General features: G+C 39.5%; 1 protein-coding gene across 4 annotated transcripts in view; it reads left to right on the top strand.

The window, feature by feature from the left end:
* Positions 1-20557, top strand: part of LOC124555050 (annexin B9-like) — a 97939-nt gene that overhangs the window by 17027 nt on the left and 60355 nt on the right. For all 4 annotated transcript variants that reach the window (XM_047128823.1, XM_047128821.1, XM_047128822.1 and 1 more), the window contains exons 4-5: positions 5129-5333; positions 11953-12032. In XM_047128823.1, the coding sequence (XP_046984779.1) occupies positions 5129-5333; positions 11953-12032 (285 nt within the window). The remainder of the gene's footprint in view (positions 1-5128; positions 5334-11952; positions 12033-20557) is intronic.

Consider the following 20557-nt stretch of genomic DNA (forward strand, 5'->3'; position numbering starts at 1 on the left):
TGAATGAGCCCATGCTCGAACACAATTCACGTGAAGGACTACTTGTACATATATGGCAAAGCTCCAATTATGTGATGCCTGATTGGTAGGGTATGAAAAAACTGACACAAAAGGTAATTTCAACTGCCCTTTTCTAGGCAAGGAATATTCTTTGTAAATGCAGAATTGTCACAAATATGATACCATAGAAGATTAAAGAGTGAAGAGAATCAGAGTAAATGAGTTTTCACATTTCAGCGACAGTGAAAATTATTCTTATAGTAATGATAGCCACACTTGGTTTATGTACAAGATCCTGAAAGTGATTATTTCCAAGCATGGACCTAAATAGATAAAAGAAAAATAGAATTTAAAATGTTGAGTTTCACTGGTTAATTGATCATCCCATGATGATAGTTTGGCTTTAACGAGACTTTTATCTTGGAAACTGTATGCATTAAGTTTGCTGTAGTCAAATCACATTTTGTTTCCTGTAAGCTAAGAGCTGATACTACCCACTGTCCTAATATAGGAACCTGGTTGCAACCAGTGCACTGCTTTCAATAATTGTAATTGGTATCATTATTGAGTTGCAGTACACACTTCTCTGGAAAGAAAACCAACTTAATGGTTGTTTCAGAATCCTGTCTGCCTGTGCACCTCTTTGCTTCCCCCCTCCACTGTGCAAGACAAGATTTTTTGCATATATTAAGAAAAACCTGTCCTCCTTTAAATGTCTGTTTCACGAGTCTCCCAGTCCCAGTCTTCAGTATTCTATCTCCCATGTACTTCTGCCACTTATTGTGACACCTGTCCTGCTCTTATCTATGTGCTGTCACAAGCTTCATACCTTTCTGTACACTGTCTGTGTTTGTAGGGCTAATGTACACGTATTCCTATCCTGTGACTTTCTCACATCTGCCCCTGTTTAACTGCTTTCTTAACTACACCTGAATCAGAATTAACAAAGTGATTAATAAGGAAGCACTGTTAAGAGTGGAAGGGAGCAATGATACCAGTTCACCGGTGTGTGCGCATGGAGTATGGCTCAGGCTGCGACAGCAGTGTAGTTCCGTACTGACTGTCTTCATCCACCCTCTGATGCAATATTGAGTTTGCTTTACAGGATCATAATATCATTTCACTTAAGGAACATTCCTGTGCATAAAATTGCACTGCTTTTCTGTTATTTGTATAGCTCATGGAAAGCAACAAGATATGCACTGTGTTTTACAGTAATCCGAATGATTCATGTTTATTGGTGTATTTGATATGAAAGGAATGCTAAAATTTATATGAATCCTTGATGTAATTATAGTAACTAAATACATTAAAATAATATAAACTGTTATGGTACTTACCAACCACTTTAGTGTGCATGTAGTATAGCATACTTCTGCAGAGGGGCGTACGTTAACGTGAGATGAGATTTAGTGTGCAAGTGTGGTAGACATTACTCACTCAAGATGTGAAACCTGAACCATGTCTACAAACAATGGAGGAGACGAATTACAGCAAAGTGTAAAAACCACTTACCGTATTTACTCGAATCTAAACCACACCTGAAAAATGAGACTCAAAATCAAGGAAAAAAAAATTTCCCAAGTCTAAGCCGCACCTGAAATTTGAGACTCGAAATTCAAGGGGAGAGAAAAGTTTTAGACCGCACCTCCAAACTGAAACAAAGTTGGTCCATTCTAACATGAAACACAGTTTAGGTCGAATGGATGAAGATACAGCTACAGTAGTTTGGTTCGAGTCATAAGCTTAACAGTTAAGCTTTACCAAGTAGCCATTGCTTTGTGTCAGGCGCTCCATCCTTATTTGTACGGGTACCCTTCCTTTTCCACGTGCTTCGTCTGGTTTGAATCAGATTGCTTACCTTGCTTTGATCTGATAAGTGCCGTTCTCTTTGTTATAGGTGTTTACATCACTCTAAGCTGAAACTGCATTATTTTAATGTGTCATGCATTGTTTGTCACATTCTGATAATAAGTGTTTGTGACATGGCTTGCTTTTGTGCGCGCTACTGCAGCTTACAATAAAAAAGAAGAGAGGAATTGTCTCATAAGCAAGACAATGGCAAGAGACTGCTATTTGTTGTTACTTACACTGCTGCTTTCTTTGATAATGATCAACAAGGACCAAATAATAGACTGCGTATGATAGATGATGTTCTGAACGAGAGTTTAGCAAAAATTTTTCTCCGTTTAAAAATCTTTGCAGACCTCTCTTTAGTACATTACATTCTGCACAGAAATTAGTCATCTTAGATTTAAAAATCTAGTCAGTTGCCGTGCTTCATTTCTGACTGTATCACTATTCAGCGTAAGAATAATACGAATATAAACATGACATGATATGTATATTCTTCCGCATTTGCTGTTCTCTCACTCTAGTTTCGTTGTTTATTAGGCAGACAGGATGTAAATGAAATAGCAGCAAACATGAAAGAGTACATGGCATAATGTTTACATTCTTCTACCTTTTCTTTTAATTTATTTACTGACACAGAGGTTTCGGTGCCAGTATTTATCTTAGTGCCTGCAAAGCATGCCTGTGTAGTGCTACGTATATTCGACGGCAGAAGTTAGTTGTGGCGGCACCTACCAACATTTTTCAGAACTTCCGCTTACTTTGCACTCAATTCTAAGCCGCAAGCAGTTTTTTGGATTACAAAAACCGAGAAAAAAAGTGCGGCTTAGATTCAAGTAAATACGGTAGTCAAGTCACTTCCTTCCTTGGCACTGTTATGTGCTACGGTCCATGGGAGAGACACTGCAACTGCCTAAGGGTATAATTATATTTTAGATACTACTTTCTATACTCACTCCAATTTACCAATCTTTTGTGATGGAATGACTGGTTTTTATCTATGTTTCATCAAGCCACATTTGTCTTCAGATGGTACATTAACATTGTCCCTTAAAAATAGATAATGCCATACAATGGTATCTCTTCTTTTCATTACAATTTTGTGTCCATTAGGTGTTCTGTTCCTGAAACTGAGGGCTCACTCTTAATATCAAAGTTTTTCACTGCCTGTGATTAATTTTGCCTGTGAAGAGTAACACAGCTTTTTTAAATGGTCAGATGTTCTTTTCTCTCATAATATGCACATGTGTGGTGAGAAACAGCATCTTTTTAGGTTTCATCAAAGTCTGTTACTCATTGTCCTATCTCACTCTTTTTTACTTGGTGCCTGTAACCAAGATGAACCAGTCCCTTATTGTTCTGCACAGTATTTTTTCCTCGCAAACTTTCATAGTGTGTTTAAATGCATCTAACAGTTCTTTTAGACTGCACTCATTAGAGGCAGTAGAGTCACACTATTTTCTCTCTTCTTCTTGAAATATTCCCGCACCGAGCACACATGCCTGACTATGCGAAAAGTGAACAGGTCACTGAACATTACATTTAGCAGCCACACTGTCCTGCACGCTTCAGCTACAAGCTTCAGACATTGCTGTTGTAGCAAGTTTACTTTGCACCACAGAGAGTGCCCAACAAAAGTAGGTCACAACTGTTAGGTTACCAGCTGCAAGTGTTTTCTGCAACTGGCTAGTAAGTGCTACCTGCTGTAACGGAGTGATTTGACAATGCTGCGCAGGAAGTGCAAAGAAGCACATTTGCTGGCTGTTACTATGGTAGCAGCTATTCAAACAGCTAGATGTTTGTAATTCTGATCCAGGTATACTTTCTTCTGTCCCATCACCCCACCCCCTCTCCCATGCAATTCTGAATGTTAAGTTTGAGATATTCTTGTCAGGAACTGGGTCTGGGCTTCTCTTGAGCTCTTACTGAACCCTATCCCTTTCCACCTGTTTAATGTTAATTTAACCTGTTTGGCCCAAGAAATAGCTGTAGCATTGTATGTGTAAAGAAGACCACTCATCAAAAAGCAAACGCATTGTGTCATCTACAGGTGCACACAAAAAAGGACAGAAAATTGACTAGTTTCCAGAACAATCCTATCTTGAGCTGGCGTACAAATATACACATGCACAGTGTCTGGAGTGCAGTTTGGCAGGTGAACTTGGTTAGGGTGGGGTTTGTGTTGGATGGAGGTGGTAAAGGGGGGGGGGGGGGGGGAGAGAGAGAGAGAGAGAGAGAGAGAGAGAGAGAGACTGTGTTACTTGGTAAGTGAAGACATATTGAAAGTAATTGAATATTGACTTGCAAATAACAAATGTGGTATAGCAGAGTGTTACTAGTTAAATAGTTGTTTCACAAAATGTGGACATTATCTGAATAGCGTTAGGAGATGACTCACTCGTGTACAGATGAAATTGGTCATGCCAATCTAGATGCGGATTGAAGTCCATCATTGCCAGTCAGTTTAAACATGTCTAGTAATAAGACAATTGTTGCAATCCACTCTGGTTGACACACATCCAATCTCTTTGCATCTTGCTTAGCATCTGTCTTTGATTCTATACTTTTAGTTATGTGGTAAAATGTAGTGCTTCTTAACATTTCACAACACCCAGTTGTTACAAATACTGGGTGGCAATATGAAGTTAAAGCTATTGACAGATTGCCAGTGTGGGCTGTAATTATCGTACGGAAGTGAAGCTTGGTAGATATGCAAATTCGTTAATGCGAAAACTGTTTCTGCTGGAAAAATATTAGTTCAAATTTTGGCTGCCAGGTTCAAATCTGGTGCTGTACACTGTTTCTATGATGGCACAACATCCACTCTGTCATTTGAGAAGCCATAGTGGTTAATAATAAAATCACAATTATGCCTTTTTTTTTTTCTTTTGTTTGACCTTTTCTGCCCATGTCTGGTTCGTAATCCATTACAGATAGAAACATTTCTGTACATCTTTCTTGCATTCATAGCGCCAAATTTACACCTGGTGGCCAAGAACAGAACTAATTTTTTTCCAACATAAATCGCTTCCACATTAATACATTAGCTTATCTACCAGGCTTTGCTGCCATACAATAATTGCAGCCAACTCTGGAGCTCTGTAAGTAGCTGCACCTTAATTGTAACCACCCAGCATAATCTTTATGTCCTTGTTTACAGATGAGACAAAATAGTAATTTTTTCTTCATTCGTGGTATGTATAAATCCTTGTTTAGTATTACATAACTAGTAATTTTTTAATTTTTTGTTAATACTTGTAATGCTCTTCCACAGGATTTAATATCAAATTTAAAAAGTGAACTGAGTGGGAATTTTGAGAATGTCATTATTGGGCTGATGACACCTCTGCCACAGTTTTATGCTAAAGAATTGAATGATGCAGTCAGAGGCCTGGGGACAGATGAGGAAGCTATTATTGAGATAATGTGCACACTAAGCAACTATGGAATACGTGCAATTTGTTCAGTCTATGAGAAAAGTAAGTGTAATTATTCAATTAAATATAGCAATACTGGATAATAATCATCAGTCCAAACAACACACATCAATTGTATACTGTTGTTGTTTGTTTTAAACTGTTGGTAAATGAGTGACTTGGTCCTGATCTATTTATTTATTTATTTATTTATTTTGATCCAACATCAACTGATTACAAAAAGGTTTTTTTTTTTGTTCCAGTCTTCTGGATAAGTCAGAGCCTTACTTGCTAGGGTTACATATTATTGGCTGATACTTTTATCTACACAACTTTTTCTAAATTTAGTTGAGAGAACAGAGTTACATATATGGACTATACATAAAAAATTGTTATTGCCATACTTAGATTAAGGAATTTACAGTTTGTGACATAGTATTCATATCTGACATTCAAGTATTTACAGTTTGTGACACAGTCTAAGATCTGAGATTACATATATTTTTAGATAGATGGTCTTCCATGATACGAGTTTACTAAATCAAGAAACTCATCTATTGAATACACAGGATTGTTTAGGAGCCATAATTTTAATTTCGTTTTTACTTTTGTAATGGGCAATTTGGAGATATTAGGATGGAAGCAATTCAGTAGTTTTATGCCTGCAGAGTGAGGGCTTTTCTCATAGTGTTGTTCTATTAGAGATGATATGGGGTCTCTCTACTTCTAGTGTTGTGATCGTGTATTTCTTTATTAAGTGTTTTGTTACTGTTTACTGCCATAATGATTATCTTCAGCACATACAGGTTATGAACAGTTAGTATTTTAAATTCTTTAAACAAATTTCTGCAGGACTCCATGGCACATTTCTTTCCCATAATTCTAAGTGCCTTCTTTTGTAAGATAAGTACACTTTTCATATTACCTTTACTGCTGGATCCCCATACCTCTATCCCATAGCTTAGATGGGATTCAAATAGTGCAAAATATATTTGCCTCAGAGTGATGATGTTACAAAAAGGTGTCAGTTTTCTTAGGACATATATGGTAGTACTTAGCTTTTTGCAAATATCATTCACATGATCAGACCAGTTTAACTCCGCATCAAGATATAGGCCAAGAAATTTGGTCGAGTATTGTTTTTTTAATGTATTCGTCACCCATTAAGATTTGGTTTTCATGAGTTTTTTGCCTCCCAAGATCAAATTCAATATAGACAGATTTATTTGTGTTTAATTTTAGTTTGTTTTCATTAAAATACTGCAGAATTAAGACTGCTGCAGTATTGGATTCCACTTAAAGCTGCGAATAGCTTGGATTGCAACATATTAACATGGTATCGTCTGCAATTAAGATAGCTGTTGCATGGTTTGTTATTGGGGGGGGGGAGGGGGGGAGGAGAGGAATATCATGGTTGATTATAGCAGCTCATTATGTTACACCTGAAAGTAAGTGTACAAAAAATTTGATATGTTCTGCCTTCTAAAAAAATTTCATTTATTAACTTCTTGTAGGAACATTCTTGTAGAATGTAAATACTTTGGATTAAAGGAGACCACTAGCTGAAAAGCTGAAGCATTGAGTTGTTGACAGGTGCACAATGTTCGTCCATCTGGCACCATGTAGTGGGCATAGTAGGAATCACAATATGCCGGCTGTGGTTTAAATTGCACAATACACCATCCAGACTGTTCAGTGTGCTTAACTGCACAAGTTTGGCAGTCAACAGTTGTGACACTGTTAGTTAGGTAAGCCCATCCACCATGGCAATGTTGTATCACATTGGATATGGAAAATAAATTTTTAATTGTCCTGAGGCCAAAAACCACATCAAAAGCAAAATGAGATTGCTTTCTGATTGTTGTGAGACTGACGCAAGAAGTGTTCAACATGGTATTCATTGTTTTCTGCTACAAGGTGAAATCGGTAAACGACATGTTCCACAGTGGATCAGAGGGCCTTGAGGGTCATATTCACAATGTCTTACACAGTGTGTGCCTTCAATACAGCTACATTCCTGCTACATCTACAGCTACATGGTTACTCTGCAATTCACACTTAAGTACCTGGCAGTGTGATCATTTCTCCCTAACTAGTTGGGTGTCAACAAAATATTTTCACATTCAGAAGAGAAAGTTGGCGATTGAAATTTCGTAAATAGATCTCGCCGCAAAGAAAACCGCCTTTGTTTTCGTGACTGCCACCCGAACTCCCATATCATATCAGTGACACTCTCACCCCTATTGCACGATAACACGAAATGCGCTGCCCTCCTTTGCACTTTTTTGATGTCCTCCATCAAGCCTACCTGGTAAGGATCCCATACTGTGCAGCAATATTACAGCGAAGGATGGACCAGGGTAATGTAGGCTGTCTCTTTAGTGGGTTTGTCGCATCTTCTAAGTGTTCTGCCAACAAAGTGCAGTCTTTGTTTCACCTTCCCCAGAATATTATCCATGTGGTCTTTCCAATTTAAATTGCTCGTAATTGTAATTCCTAGGTATTTAGTCGAATTGACAGCCTTTAGATTTGTGCGATTTATCATATACCCAAAATTTATCGGATTTCTTTTAGTACCCATGTGGATGACCTCACACTTTTCTTTGTGTAGTGCTAATTGCCACTTTTCGCACCATACAGAAATTCCCTCTAGATCACTTTGTAATTGGAATTGATCGTCTGATGATTTCACTATACAGTAAATTACAGCGTCATCTGCAAACAATCTAAGGGGGCTGCTCAGATCATCACCTGGATCATTTATATAAATCAGGAACAGCAGAGGGCCTATGACACTACCTTGTGGAATGCCAGATATCACTTCTGTTCTACTCGATGATTTACCGTCTGTCACTACGAACTGTGACCCCTCTGAGAAGAAATCATGAATCCAGTCACACAACTGAGATGATACTCCATATGCGTGCAATTTGATTAATAGTCGCTTGTGAGGAATAGTATCGAAAGCCTTCTGGAAATATGGAATCAATCTGACATCCCTTGTCAACAGCACTCATTACTTCATGGGAGCTAGCTGTGTTGCACAAGAATGATATTTTCTGAACCTGTGTTGGTTATGTATCAATAAGTTATTTTCTTCAAGGTGATTCATAATGTTCGAATACAGTATATGCTCCAAAATCCTACTGAAAACTGAAGTCAGTGATATGGGTCTGTAATTCAGTGGGTTACTCCTATTTCCTTTCTTGAATATTGGTGTGACCAGTCACTGTTCTTGTAAAAGAGATTCACTAGCAGCGGGTGATCCTTCGGAGACAATCCTGCTGGGAGTCTTGGATGCAATCTGGTGAATAGTTGTGTGCCAGACTTGTGTTGGTGTGCATGTTATGATGCATAGAGCACTATCCATTGGTAAAATTTTCATTAAATTTTGTTTTGTTCTGTGATGTTTCCACCTCTGTCAATGATATGCTATTGAAGTTTGATATCAATCTGCACAGTGGTTCTCTTTCTACAGCATTTTGAAACTGGAACTTTAATTGTGAACACACTGTGTGTGTGTGTGTGTGTGTGTGTGTGTGTGTGTTGCTGTCTGAATTGTCACACTCATCAAGATGGACATCAGATGCAGAGTTGCTGGACGATTCTTCTACTTTACATTTTGAATAACTTTTTGGCTACTTTATTCTTAACTTCGGCTGCTGTTTTTTTTTTTCTGTTAAGATTCTTGTACTGTGACTAGTTCCACTTTCCTGGCATCACCTTCTGGAGGAGTGTCAGCATGGTGATGAACTGATAAATCATACTCCCTACAGAAGTTTGTGTCGTACAGGACGAGAGCTGTTTTCCTGAAGGCATTCACAGATGCTTCCATTGTTACTGCTCAGTTGCAAGCTGCCCCAAATAACCTGGCTGTAATGGGGTGACAACATCACCTGGGTTACTTGCCAGCCATGTTTCTATCTCTCAGGCGTAGTAAGTTTTCAAGGGCCCCATAAATTCCAGATCAAGTGGCTGCATTTTGTGTGTCGAGTGAACTGGCAAACATACAGTATGAACACTGTTTTATGTGCTTTACCTGATACATTAGTGTTCAGTGTGGGAATAATGTCCATCAAGAATCAGGATGATAGGGTCCTCTGATGATTGTTTTACAGTGTTCACAAAATGATCAAACCACTAAGTAAAGTATGAACCTGCATTCAGCCACTTGGATGTCAAGCTGTTATTGATCATTCAGGTGCACAATCAGTCAATTTCTGCTTCATATTCTTCCGTGGGAAGATGATTAGTGGCAGAAAATAATGGCCAGCTGCTTCCATACAAGCCACAACTGTGATGAGATTTCTCCTTTCTGCTGATGTCAAGGCAGCAACTTGTCTCTTCCCTTTCATAGCAATAACCTTGCTGAACAGATGTCACCTCAGTTTCAGCAACATTGAAGGCTCAGTGTGCATTATGGTTGACTTCAGGTAGTGTAGATTCACAAATATCAAAAACATCTCACCACATTTTGTGGAGTAAAAGCTTTCAGTATTGCTGCTGTGAGACCCTGAGTAGTTCTCATTGGCAAACTAGAATGTCTCTTAAAGGAAAACTTGGAGCCATTTCTTTCCTGCTGAAGCTTTTCTGAACTGAAGGGACTCCTTGGCCTATTTGTTATAGGTAACTGGAAGGCCATAAGGCCATGCTTCGTATGTCCTTACATTTAACAGGATGAAAACATTCTTCCATTGCAAGGCAGTATTTCATAAGATCATCTTCAGTTGAGGTGACAAAACAGGCCTACCAAAATGAACCTCCATTAACTCCTCAGATGTAAGAATTTTATTCTTAAAGTGCCTTTCCAGCCTGTGTTTTGATCAGCAAAAAGTTTTAAGTCTTTTAAGTGCTCGATCTTGCTGTTCGTCACACATGTAATGGCACAAACCATGGCTTCTTTATCTCAGGTTTCCTTCTAGGTGCCAATGCCACCTACACAGAGTATGTGCAGTAATTAGGAATAGTCGCCATAACACTTAAACTGTTCTAATTTTATTTGATATATTATTTTTTATAAATACAATGAATTTAGTTCTTTAAATATGGAGGAATATTGATTATCTTATGAATGAAATGCTGCCAGAGTAAGAAGGTCCAGAAAACTTGCCTAGTTTCCACTTGCAGGACCATTCAAAGACTCCCCATTCATGGTATTTAAATAAAATAAAAGTAAACACAAATTTTATTATTTTACTATAATAAATGTAAAAAATGTTGTCTTTTTATTGTGTTATTGTATAAGCTATGTATAAGAAATTCTGGGAGGAGTAGTTCCCCAATATGCGATACGTACCTTAATATGCGACACTATCACATATTTGAAATCACGCCATGTTGCACAAACAAGTCTTGCTCTGCTAACAATGTTACTTTGAAAAAAACATAATTGTCAATAATTATAGGTAATTCCATCACAAAACCAACAATAAGAGTACAGTAATATCCACTTAACTCTGAACACAAATATTTACTTAGCACCAATGCCACAAAAACTTCCTACATTATAAATTTTATAATGGCCTCTACACACTCTGTCTAGCTCAACAATGATGTACTCGGCACTATGTCATCCTTGAACATGCTAGACTTTTTTTTTAAAAAATCTCCACCAGAGTTCAGCAAAGTAGAGGTACAGCACATTAGGGAAGTATTGCATAATAGGCACCTTAATGTCAAATGTATCTGTCAGCTCACATGACACTAGTTTTCATATTGTGTGGACCAATTATCTTTGAAGCTGACACCAACGCAATGGGACAACAGTCATAAACCTTATGAGTTAGTTAAACAAAACTGTTACTAAGTATAGTTTCATCACCATGACTTTATGCTTATTGTGTGTCACCATTAGAAATGGTCACATAGTCAGTTATTGTTTTATAGTGATGAAGTTTCTTGGATGTATGGATAGATGACACACTTAAATAGGTTATTTACAGGTAAAAGGTAATAAATAGTCTATGTAGCTTGTACTACACATTTGATGAACTGAGTACTGTGTTTCTTGTTGCAGAAATGCTTGTTCTTTTCTGTAAAAGGCTTAGAGTACCAGATGCAAACAGTGTACACTTATACATAATGATATGTGAACAAGTACTCTATGCAGTATCTATTTTTCATATTAACATAACCACTCATAGCCATGGTGTGTGTGTGTGTGTGTGTGTGTGTGTGTGTGTGAATAATTAGTATTATTTTATTAAATGTTTAATGTAATCCTTACATTTTGTAATTTTGTGACCTTCAAAATGTATGACAGTCTCATATTTGCATGTCATCACAGTTAGAGATTTCTCAGGTTCAATAAATAACCTTTTATTGTTTCTGGCTCTTTGGAGGGTTAAGGCCTTCAGAATAATACAGGACATAATTAAAATAATGAAGATGTGTGTGACCATGAAGTAATGTGTTGGGCTCCTGAGCCTCATGTGAAACTGTGATCCCTTGCAGAACTAATGATTAACTGTCAGCTGCTGACAGAGGGCTTCCATGTCAGACAATTCATTTTTAACAAGATAACACAGCAGTTAAAAGTCTGTCATTCTTGCAAGTGTTGAACTTTGAATTTATTTTTATATGCATTTCATGTGTAACATTGTGTACATGTTGATTTTTCTTATATTTATTATAATGTCCAGTGTATTAGTTTTTATATACATGTAATTCTATACTCTTTCAGTGTATGGAAGAACCCTGGAACATGATTTAAAAGATGACACCTCAGGACACTTCAAGCGTTTCCTTGTATCTCTCTGTATGGTGAGTACATTGGTAATATTTTAGAATGTGTCAATCAGTAATCTGCTTTTTGAATTTTGAGTTCACCATTGAAATAATTAAATGATCTTAAAAGTGAAAAGAATATGATGAGAAAATGACTGCTGACATAACTGTCAAAGACTTTGAGTACTTTCCATAATTGGAGTCATAAAAATATGCAGAAAGAGAAATCTCTATCACTGCTAATCATGTAGTTTATAATGAAGTTTAAAAAGTAACTGTAAGCTATTTAGATCACCCTCACAATTCATTATTCACAGCTGTGAATTGCGATAGTGATCTAGATAGGTTAGACTTAATTCTTGGAAATGCCCACAGGAGGAGCTAAAATATGGAGTGATATACTGTAACAATGTTCTTTGCCACAGCATTAACGCAACTATATTAAATAGTTCTTTAGAGTAGGTCATGTCTGAATAGGAACTGAGAGAGATAGTGCAATGGGAAGATATGAAACTCGTTTTTAGGAGGACTGCAGTTTCGTTGCCTAGATTTGGGTTTTCCAGGAATTGCATTGGGCAAATGCTGACATCGTTTCTTTGAAAATGGTACAACCAATTTCTTTTCCTATTCTTTTCCAATTGGAGCTTTTTCTCCATCTATAATGACCTTTCCATTGACAGAACATTAAATCCTGATCTTCTTTCCATTTTCGCAAGGAAACAGGAAAACCAACTATTGAAGTTTTTGGTAATTTTGACTGGATGTCTTGGGAAGAGGTGAAAGTGTCAGTCTGAACTGTTAAAAATCAAAAATAAGCATTAAATTGCACTGTGTTGCAAAGAAATTTGTCTGAGCAATGTATCCTTGTAGTGGGAGTTGGGCACCCACACGACACATACACAGAGACATAAAATTTTTTACTAGTCTCATTGTGACACTTTGAGAATAATAAGACTGGCATATAAATTAATTTTCAGCTCTGCGTGCACACTTTATGTTGTGTGGCAGAGGGTGTTTCTAGCACCACTGTGATTTTCCCATTTCTGTGATCCATTCACAAATGCTGGGTGGGAAAGAACCTATTGATAAACCTCCATAGGAGCTCTAATTTCTCTGATTATCTTGTTGCGGTCAGTTCGTGAGATGTAAGTGGGAGGAAGTAAAATGTTGCTTGACTCCTTTTGAATTGAAATGGTCACACTCAGAATATCAACAGTAAACGTATCTCTGGTACACAGTACCTATATTAAAATGTCTTGTGTTGAACATTTCTGTAATGCTCTTGTGCTTGGTAAACAATCCCATGATGAAATTTTCTGTTCTTCATTGGACTTCCTCACTCTTTTTTTTTTTTTTCAATCCTAGCTGGTAAGGGTTCAATACTGATGAATAATATCTAATAATCAGGCAAAAAAGTGGTGTGGACCCCCCCCCCCCCCCCCCCCTCCCAATGAATCTCAACCTGGCAGCTGCTTTTCTCACAATTAGTTTCATGTGGTCATTCCACTTTAGGTCACTTCAGACAGATACTCCTAGGTGTTTCGCAGTAGTTATTATTTTCATTCATTCTTTTGCCAATAGCGTAATGAAATAGTTACAGATCTCTTTGCCTATTTATGTGCAGTGCATAAAACTCATTTCCCTTACGAATAAATTGCCAGTCCCGTACCAGCTACCTATCTTCTGCAGGTCTTCTTGCAAAATGCTAGAGACTTCTGACTTTCCAACCTTCAATGGATGATAGCAATGTCCATGAAAAGCCTCATAGAGCTTCTGACGTTATCCACTAGATAACTTATCTTGGCCACCCCAGATAACTTTTTTGTCCAGAAGCAAAATAATAAATGTATCAAGGAAGTGTTGTTTAGCTACCATGAAAGCATTAACCAACACTATTACCATTCTTGTATCTTTGTTCGAGAGGAAGGTATGAACAGCAGTATGTATTTTTTTTTAAAACCGCCCTGTATTTTTAATTTCGTAATCTGCTTCCTCTCCTCAAGAAATGTTCAAAAACATATCATGTATTCACATAAACATAGCATTCAGCTTGGTAAGAAATAGAGGGAGGGATAGTGTGAGGGGGGGGGGAGGAAGGGGATGGGTGGAGCAGGTGGACAGAGAGGGAGGGGAGTGGAGGAGGTACGGGGGTGGAAGAGGTGGAGATGGACTACAAGAAAATTAGAACGAGCACATACCCATGCAGTGCTGGGTAGTTGGTAGCATATCATGTCAGGGGCTCAGCATTCCTTTGCTGGGTACAGGCATGGTGATCCTAGGGTTCCTGAGCTGGGGACTGGTAAATGCCACCAGTCCTCTGTCACTGTAAGCTCTGGGCATGCTTCAGCAACCACCATGCATCATGGCAGTGGAATGTTGTGTGTCTCAGGGAATGGGGGTCATGGCTTGACCGCCTGGATTGCGAGGATGGAATAAGCCTCCATAAAAAACCCTTGATCTCAAGGTGTGTTGCACACTGGTGGGGTGGAACAGTTGTCGCTGGCAACGTTTTGGAAAACTGCCACACATCAGTTGTATAAGGCTTACACAGGCATGTGGGGCTCTGTCTGAGTGGACACTTATTTCCCTGTCTACTCATGGGACCAGCATGGATCCTTCGAAATCTTCTCTTCCTCCTTCCAGAGGAAAGGGTGGGCTGCTGGTGGATACCAGCACTCATTCAAACTAGAGGGCTTGCGTAGCCAGTGCTCCAGACTTCAGAATTACACAGACATTGTCAGTATTGAGTAACAGAAGGTATACTGGTGGCCAGCATTTATTTCTTATAACCAAATGGAAAGAGAGGAGGTTTGAGAAAGTGTGACCTTTGAACAAACAAAAAGGTTTAGAGGGAATTGATGGAAGTTTAAAACCTGTCAAACGCTTGTCAAATGGCCCCCTGCTGGTAGAAACATCTAATTCCTAACAAGTGAAGAACATTCAGGTAGCTCAGTGCTTTGGGCAGTATGCAATAGAAAGGGAACTGCACAACACTGTGAAATATAGCAAAGGTGTTGTGACTTGCGGGGCTCTGGTTGACATTCCCCAAGAAGAAGTAAAAGCTGAGTGGTCCCAGCAGGTGTCATTGATGTACATAACATAATGAAATGGGTGGATGGTTATCTTGTGAAACTGGACTCATTGATACTGACTTTCAGCAGCACAAAGCTTCCGGAGCACGTTAAGGCTGGTTTCCTCCCACCTCACCATGTAGCCTTATTTTCCTAACCCAATGCGCTGTTATACATGCCAGTGCTTTGGGCACACCACCTCAGATTTTAAGAGAGCAGCAACTTGGAAATGTGATAAGGTTGTCCATGAAGGTGCTGGTTGTTCATCTCCAAAGTGCTCTGACGATCACCCTGTCTGGATTAGGGACTGCAGTGTCTTTCTTGAAGAAAAGAAGATACAGAAAATTAAGACAAATAAAGATATCTCATATGGAGAGGCCAGAAATATTGATAAAGCCATGAAACCCCCAGAGTTTGCTACCTCCTTTTCGTCTGCTCTTAAACAACCAGTTCAGAAGGCCAATGCAGCTACCCAAATGGAGGATGCTAGTGTCAGCACTAGCACCTGTATTTGCCAGTGCACTTGTGCCACCGCGATTCCTTCAAAGCCTACCCTTCCTCCCAAAACATCAGTCAAGTCTGTTGTCGCTAATGTCGTAGAGCTCCCTGCTCCTCCAAAAATTTAGTTTGTCCACAGGTCTTGTCCAGTGGTCTCACTACCACTGCCCCGGTTTTGGCTCTGAAGTATACCCAGGACAAAAAAATCAAAAGCCAAGTATCCAACACCAACGGAGTTGGGGAAATAAACAGTTAGGCAATGTTAATGTCATACTATCTGGCATCACTCTGGACTCTGGTGGAACTAATGGACCTTGATGTCGAACTGGGGCAATCATCTTGCCCCAAGATTGAGGCCCCACCCATTACGGGCTCCCTTCTCCAGTGGAAAGACAGGGTGAAAGTGCAGCCCTAGTGATAGATGGCTCCCGTATTACAGTGGAACTTTAGTGGGTTCAGAACCCATATAGAACTAAAACTGCTAGTGTAGGAATGCCCCCTATGCCTGTGTTTGCAGGAAACACATTTTAAAGCCACTGACACCTCTATGCTATGTGGCTATATCCTTCACCGAAAGGACGACTTGACTGGGGACAGAGCTGTGTTTGTCAGTAACGTGCACCCCTCCACTGCTCTCTCCCTGGCTGTTGACCTGCAAGCAGTTGCTGTCAAAATTCATGGTGTCAGATGATCACTGTTTGCTCTCTGTATCTACCTCCACAAGATGTAAAAGACTGTGAGGCTCTCGTAGATCTTGTGGGACAACTCCCACGACCATTTCTTCTGTTGGGAGACTTCAGTGCCCATCGTGTCTTGTGGAGCTCGACCTCTACTTGCCTTGGGGGCCAGATTTTGGAGAGCCTCATGATGTCTAATGAGCTGTGCATACTCAACACAGGTACTCCCTCATTTCTGCACTGCTAGTGGGTCATTTTCAGCCATCGACCTCTCTTTCTGCTCTCCAGCCCTCTGACTGTTCAATGGGAGGTCATTGATGACCTTCATTCCAGTGACTGCTTCCCACTCCTCATTCATCTACTGGATGGAGCACTACCTGAAGAGAAGCCGCCAAGATGGATGGTCGGCAGCACTAACTGGGTGCTGTTCAGCCAGCTGGCTGTGTTTGAACATTGCAACAGCATCCAGAAATGGATGGACCACATCACATGACTGATCCATGATGCCACTGACTTATCCATCCCAAAGTCCTCGGGTCATCTTGAGAGGTGACATGTACCTTGGTTGACAGGTGAGTGCTGTTCAGTCGTGTGGGACAGGTGTACGGCTCTTCAACATGTTAAATGCCACACTACAGCAGAGTCACAAAAGCCAAGGCTTTATGCATAATTAAGGAGAGCAAGAAAAGGTCATGGCAAGCATTCCTGGACTCTGTCAACCATTCCACTTGTTCTACGAAAATGAGAAGACTTCAGGCGGCTTTCTGGTAAATGCAGTTGTTTATCAATAACAGCACCTGGAGCCATCTCTCAGATGCTGGCGGAGAATTTTGCAAAAACTGCTGCTAATGCCAGCCAGGATCAGCGTTTTGTCACTACGGTGATACTGTAGAGAGGGGAAAATTGCACTTCAGATCCAACAATTCTGAGACTCGTGATACTGCACGGCTCTGTTGGTTGCTCTGTCATTTTCCCAGATTGTGTCCTCAAGGTCCACCTGCATCAAGAATTTACTGTCTTTGACACAGGAATATATGCAATCTTGCGACACTGGAGCAGATGAGATGGTCTTCCAGTGCTAAATTCGTCTGTTCTGATTCCTTGAGTTCGCTTCACTGTCTCCAACATTTGTACCCAGTGGGTCAAGTAATCCAGGACGCCCTTTGCCAACTACAACAGGTGGGGAAGGTGTCATTCTGCTGCATACCAGGACACATGGGTCTTGCAGGGAACAAAAGGGCAGATCTAGCAGCCAAGGAGGCGTGTAGTGATCCTCAATCATTTCAGTGTACCATCCCCCTGCATGCTATCACCTCACTGTTGAGGTACAAAGTCATGTGTCAATGGGAAGACGAGTGGCTGGAAGTGACAGACAATAAGTTCTGTGTAGTAATGCCCACAACTCGACTGTGGCGTACATCTTTCCAGCCTTCTTACTAGTCTTCCGAGAGGGCCCTCCAATGTGTGGTGCTTGAGCCATGCAGATAAGTGTGTGCCACATTTTATTGCACTGTGTTTTATTTTCCAACCAGTGGGCTGTGGCGGATTTTGCTGATGGATCTGCACTCTATTTTATGTAACGTCCAAACAAATGTGGTTCAAGTTTTAAAGTTTTGTGGATTGTCCATCATTTTTCCCAAGATTTTAGGGAGATAGTTTTAATGTATCAACAGGGTGACTTGCTCACCCAAGTTTTTTTGTAAGTGGTCAGCCAGTCACATTTCCCTGTGCTTTCCTTTAGCTCTTCTGTGTTTTGTTTTCTCTGAGTTTTAATTTCATCTACAGCTTCTTTCCCTCTTTCTAAGTTGTTTCAGCACATGTGAAGTGATGACCCTGTGGTAATTTAGAGTGCACGAGTGTGCAACAGTTTTAGAGTTTATCTCCACATCAGTTTTTTAATGAGTGTAAGGGTGCTGATGACCTCGGCATTGAATGCTCATAAGATCCAAACACACACGCTAGCATATCATTAAAACATTCAAAGCATTAAAATTCGGAGCACCACGGGCAGTGAGTGAAGGCTCATATGTCACAATCACAGTTTCTAGTGTGATTGTAACTAGGAAAAGCAACCTCATTAATGCTGCTAAATACCTCACCATCTGGTGATAATTTTGCCACAAACCAAGCAGATCAAACCATTTGCTCAAAAGCTGGAACCAACAACTGATTATGAATCTAAGTTTTTATTTTATTTATTGCATCACTTCTACTTGTGATTTCCATTTGCTGTGCGATGAGAACAGGGCACTTTTGTTGTGAATGAACATAATGCTTCACTTGTCAGTATAATCATATGTTGTAGGCTTGACAAAACAGCATACACTTCAGTGGAATTACTTTTAATGAACAAGGTGATATTATGGTTTCATGAATAACCAGTCTATTGTATAAGGAGAGCGAGCTTTGCCGATCCTGCAAGTCAACAATGTACAGAAACAGCTCCATTTTTACATAAAGTAGAAAACTTTTTCCAAAATTTGATGATGAATTTCTTTGTTTTAGTTGGCCTACAGCTATTTCTTTAACTTTCTCACCTCAAAACAGTGTTGTCTTACGAGAGATGTGATACCCACATTCTGTTCAATGCTTACTTACAATGAAATCGAGGGTGAATTGAGGAATTTTAGTGGAAGTTTAAAGTTGAAACAATCTTGCTATTCCCAATAATTCATCAAATGTGCACTTGTCTTGGGTACTTATGTATTTGGTGACAAGGCACTGTCAAATTCCATTTTTCCTTTTGAAAGAATTGGTCCCGGTGTTTAAGGCTTTGTATTCAAAACTTCCCCCAGAAATGAGGCTGCTGCCCACTGTTACTTTGGTTGTGTAGTAACTGCACATCCATTGTTTCTAGCCTCTGTAAAAAAAAAAATGGCTAATTTTATATTTAGCTCTAGTGGATCCTCTGCTTGTCACTTCAGTCCTCCATTGCGATAGTTGTTTTGTACTGACAAGCATGCACAGTTGCAAACAGCCCAATGGTTGGAAAACAGCTACCAACAGTTTTTGTTCTTCTCCAAGAAGTCAGCAGCAAAGGCAGTGCTCAAGTAAAACAATAATGTGTACACAACCACCACAAAAGTGGGAAAGCCCACAAAAGATACCAATCATCAGGTTTTGGACTAAGTTTTCTGACCATATGGAAAAGTTGAGGCATTTCTGTATATTATTCGCGTGTGGATTGGGCAAAGCTATCCTGCCTCACACGATGGCCTGGTTGCCCATAAAAACAGAATATTGAAGTGTTAATTAAAAGCAATTCTGCTGAAGTCTAGGCTGTTCTCTCAACCTTACAATACATACTTTCACTGACAGGTGAAGAATTAAATTCACCCATTACAGATGTGCCATTTGTCATTGCACAGAAAATGTAAATCACAAATGGAAGTAATGTAACTGATGCCTGGATCCTTAATTGATTGAAGGCTCCAGCTTTCAAGAAAATTCGCAGGTGTGTTTGGTTTACCACAAAAATTGTCGCCATATCGCAAGGTACTTAGCAATGTTAACATGGTTCCTTTTCCTAACAATATTCGCACCAAAAATGTGACTGTGGCATATATGCCTTCATGCATTGCTTGTGGAGCTCTTAATTTTTTAGTCTTTCAATGTTTTTATGGTATATATCACCCTCAGGAATGCAGTGGCTTTCTTGAAGTATAAGCGCAAAAAATCACAGCAAAAATTGAAATGCCAGAATTTACATATTTGCCATGTTCAATTACTGTTAACTGTGTAAGGTTATGTAGGATTTGTGGTGTTGAAATCTACTTTTAATAAGAAATGACATGCTTATTTCTTTTGTCACTAAGAGGATATACATCTGGAGAAGGGGAGAGGCAACCACAGGAACCAAAAGTACAGCACATGGAAATCTAACTCGTGGCTTGGGTATGCAGAAAAGGAGTGTGGTAACAGGACAAGTGCTGGTGTATAGGAGAGAGCTGTGCCTCTGAGCAGTCCCTTGTGTGATCGTGCCAGAAGCATCACACGCTCCGTACACCACCCCATTGGCCAACAAGGTTGAACAACATTCACAAAAAATATCCCTTGTGCAGCACCTCGCACTGTAAAAACTGTTAACACATTAACATCTCCTGCTGAAGGCAAAGGAACATTTGAGTAGCAGTTATAGTTTACAAGAATTTGTTGCTATGGTCACTGACAGAAATGTACATAATTCTGGAAGTAATTCTCATGCATTTCTTGGTGTAAGTGTACATCTACATCTACATACATACTTGGCAAACCACTGCATGGTGCACAGTGGAGTGTACTTTGTAACACTGCTGGTCATTTCTTTTCTCATTCC

This window comes from Schistocerca americana, chromosome X (assembly GCF_021461395.2).
Source record: "Schistocerca americana isolate TAMUIC-IGC-003095 chromosome X, iqSchAmer2.1, whole genome shotgun sequence".
Classification (NCBI taxonomy): Eukaryota; Metazoa; Arthropoda; class Insecta; order Orthoptera; family Acrididae; genus Schistocerca; species Schistocerca americana.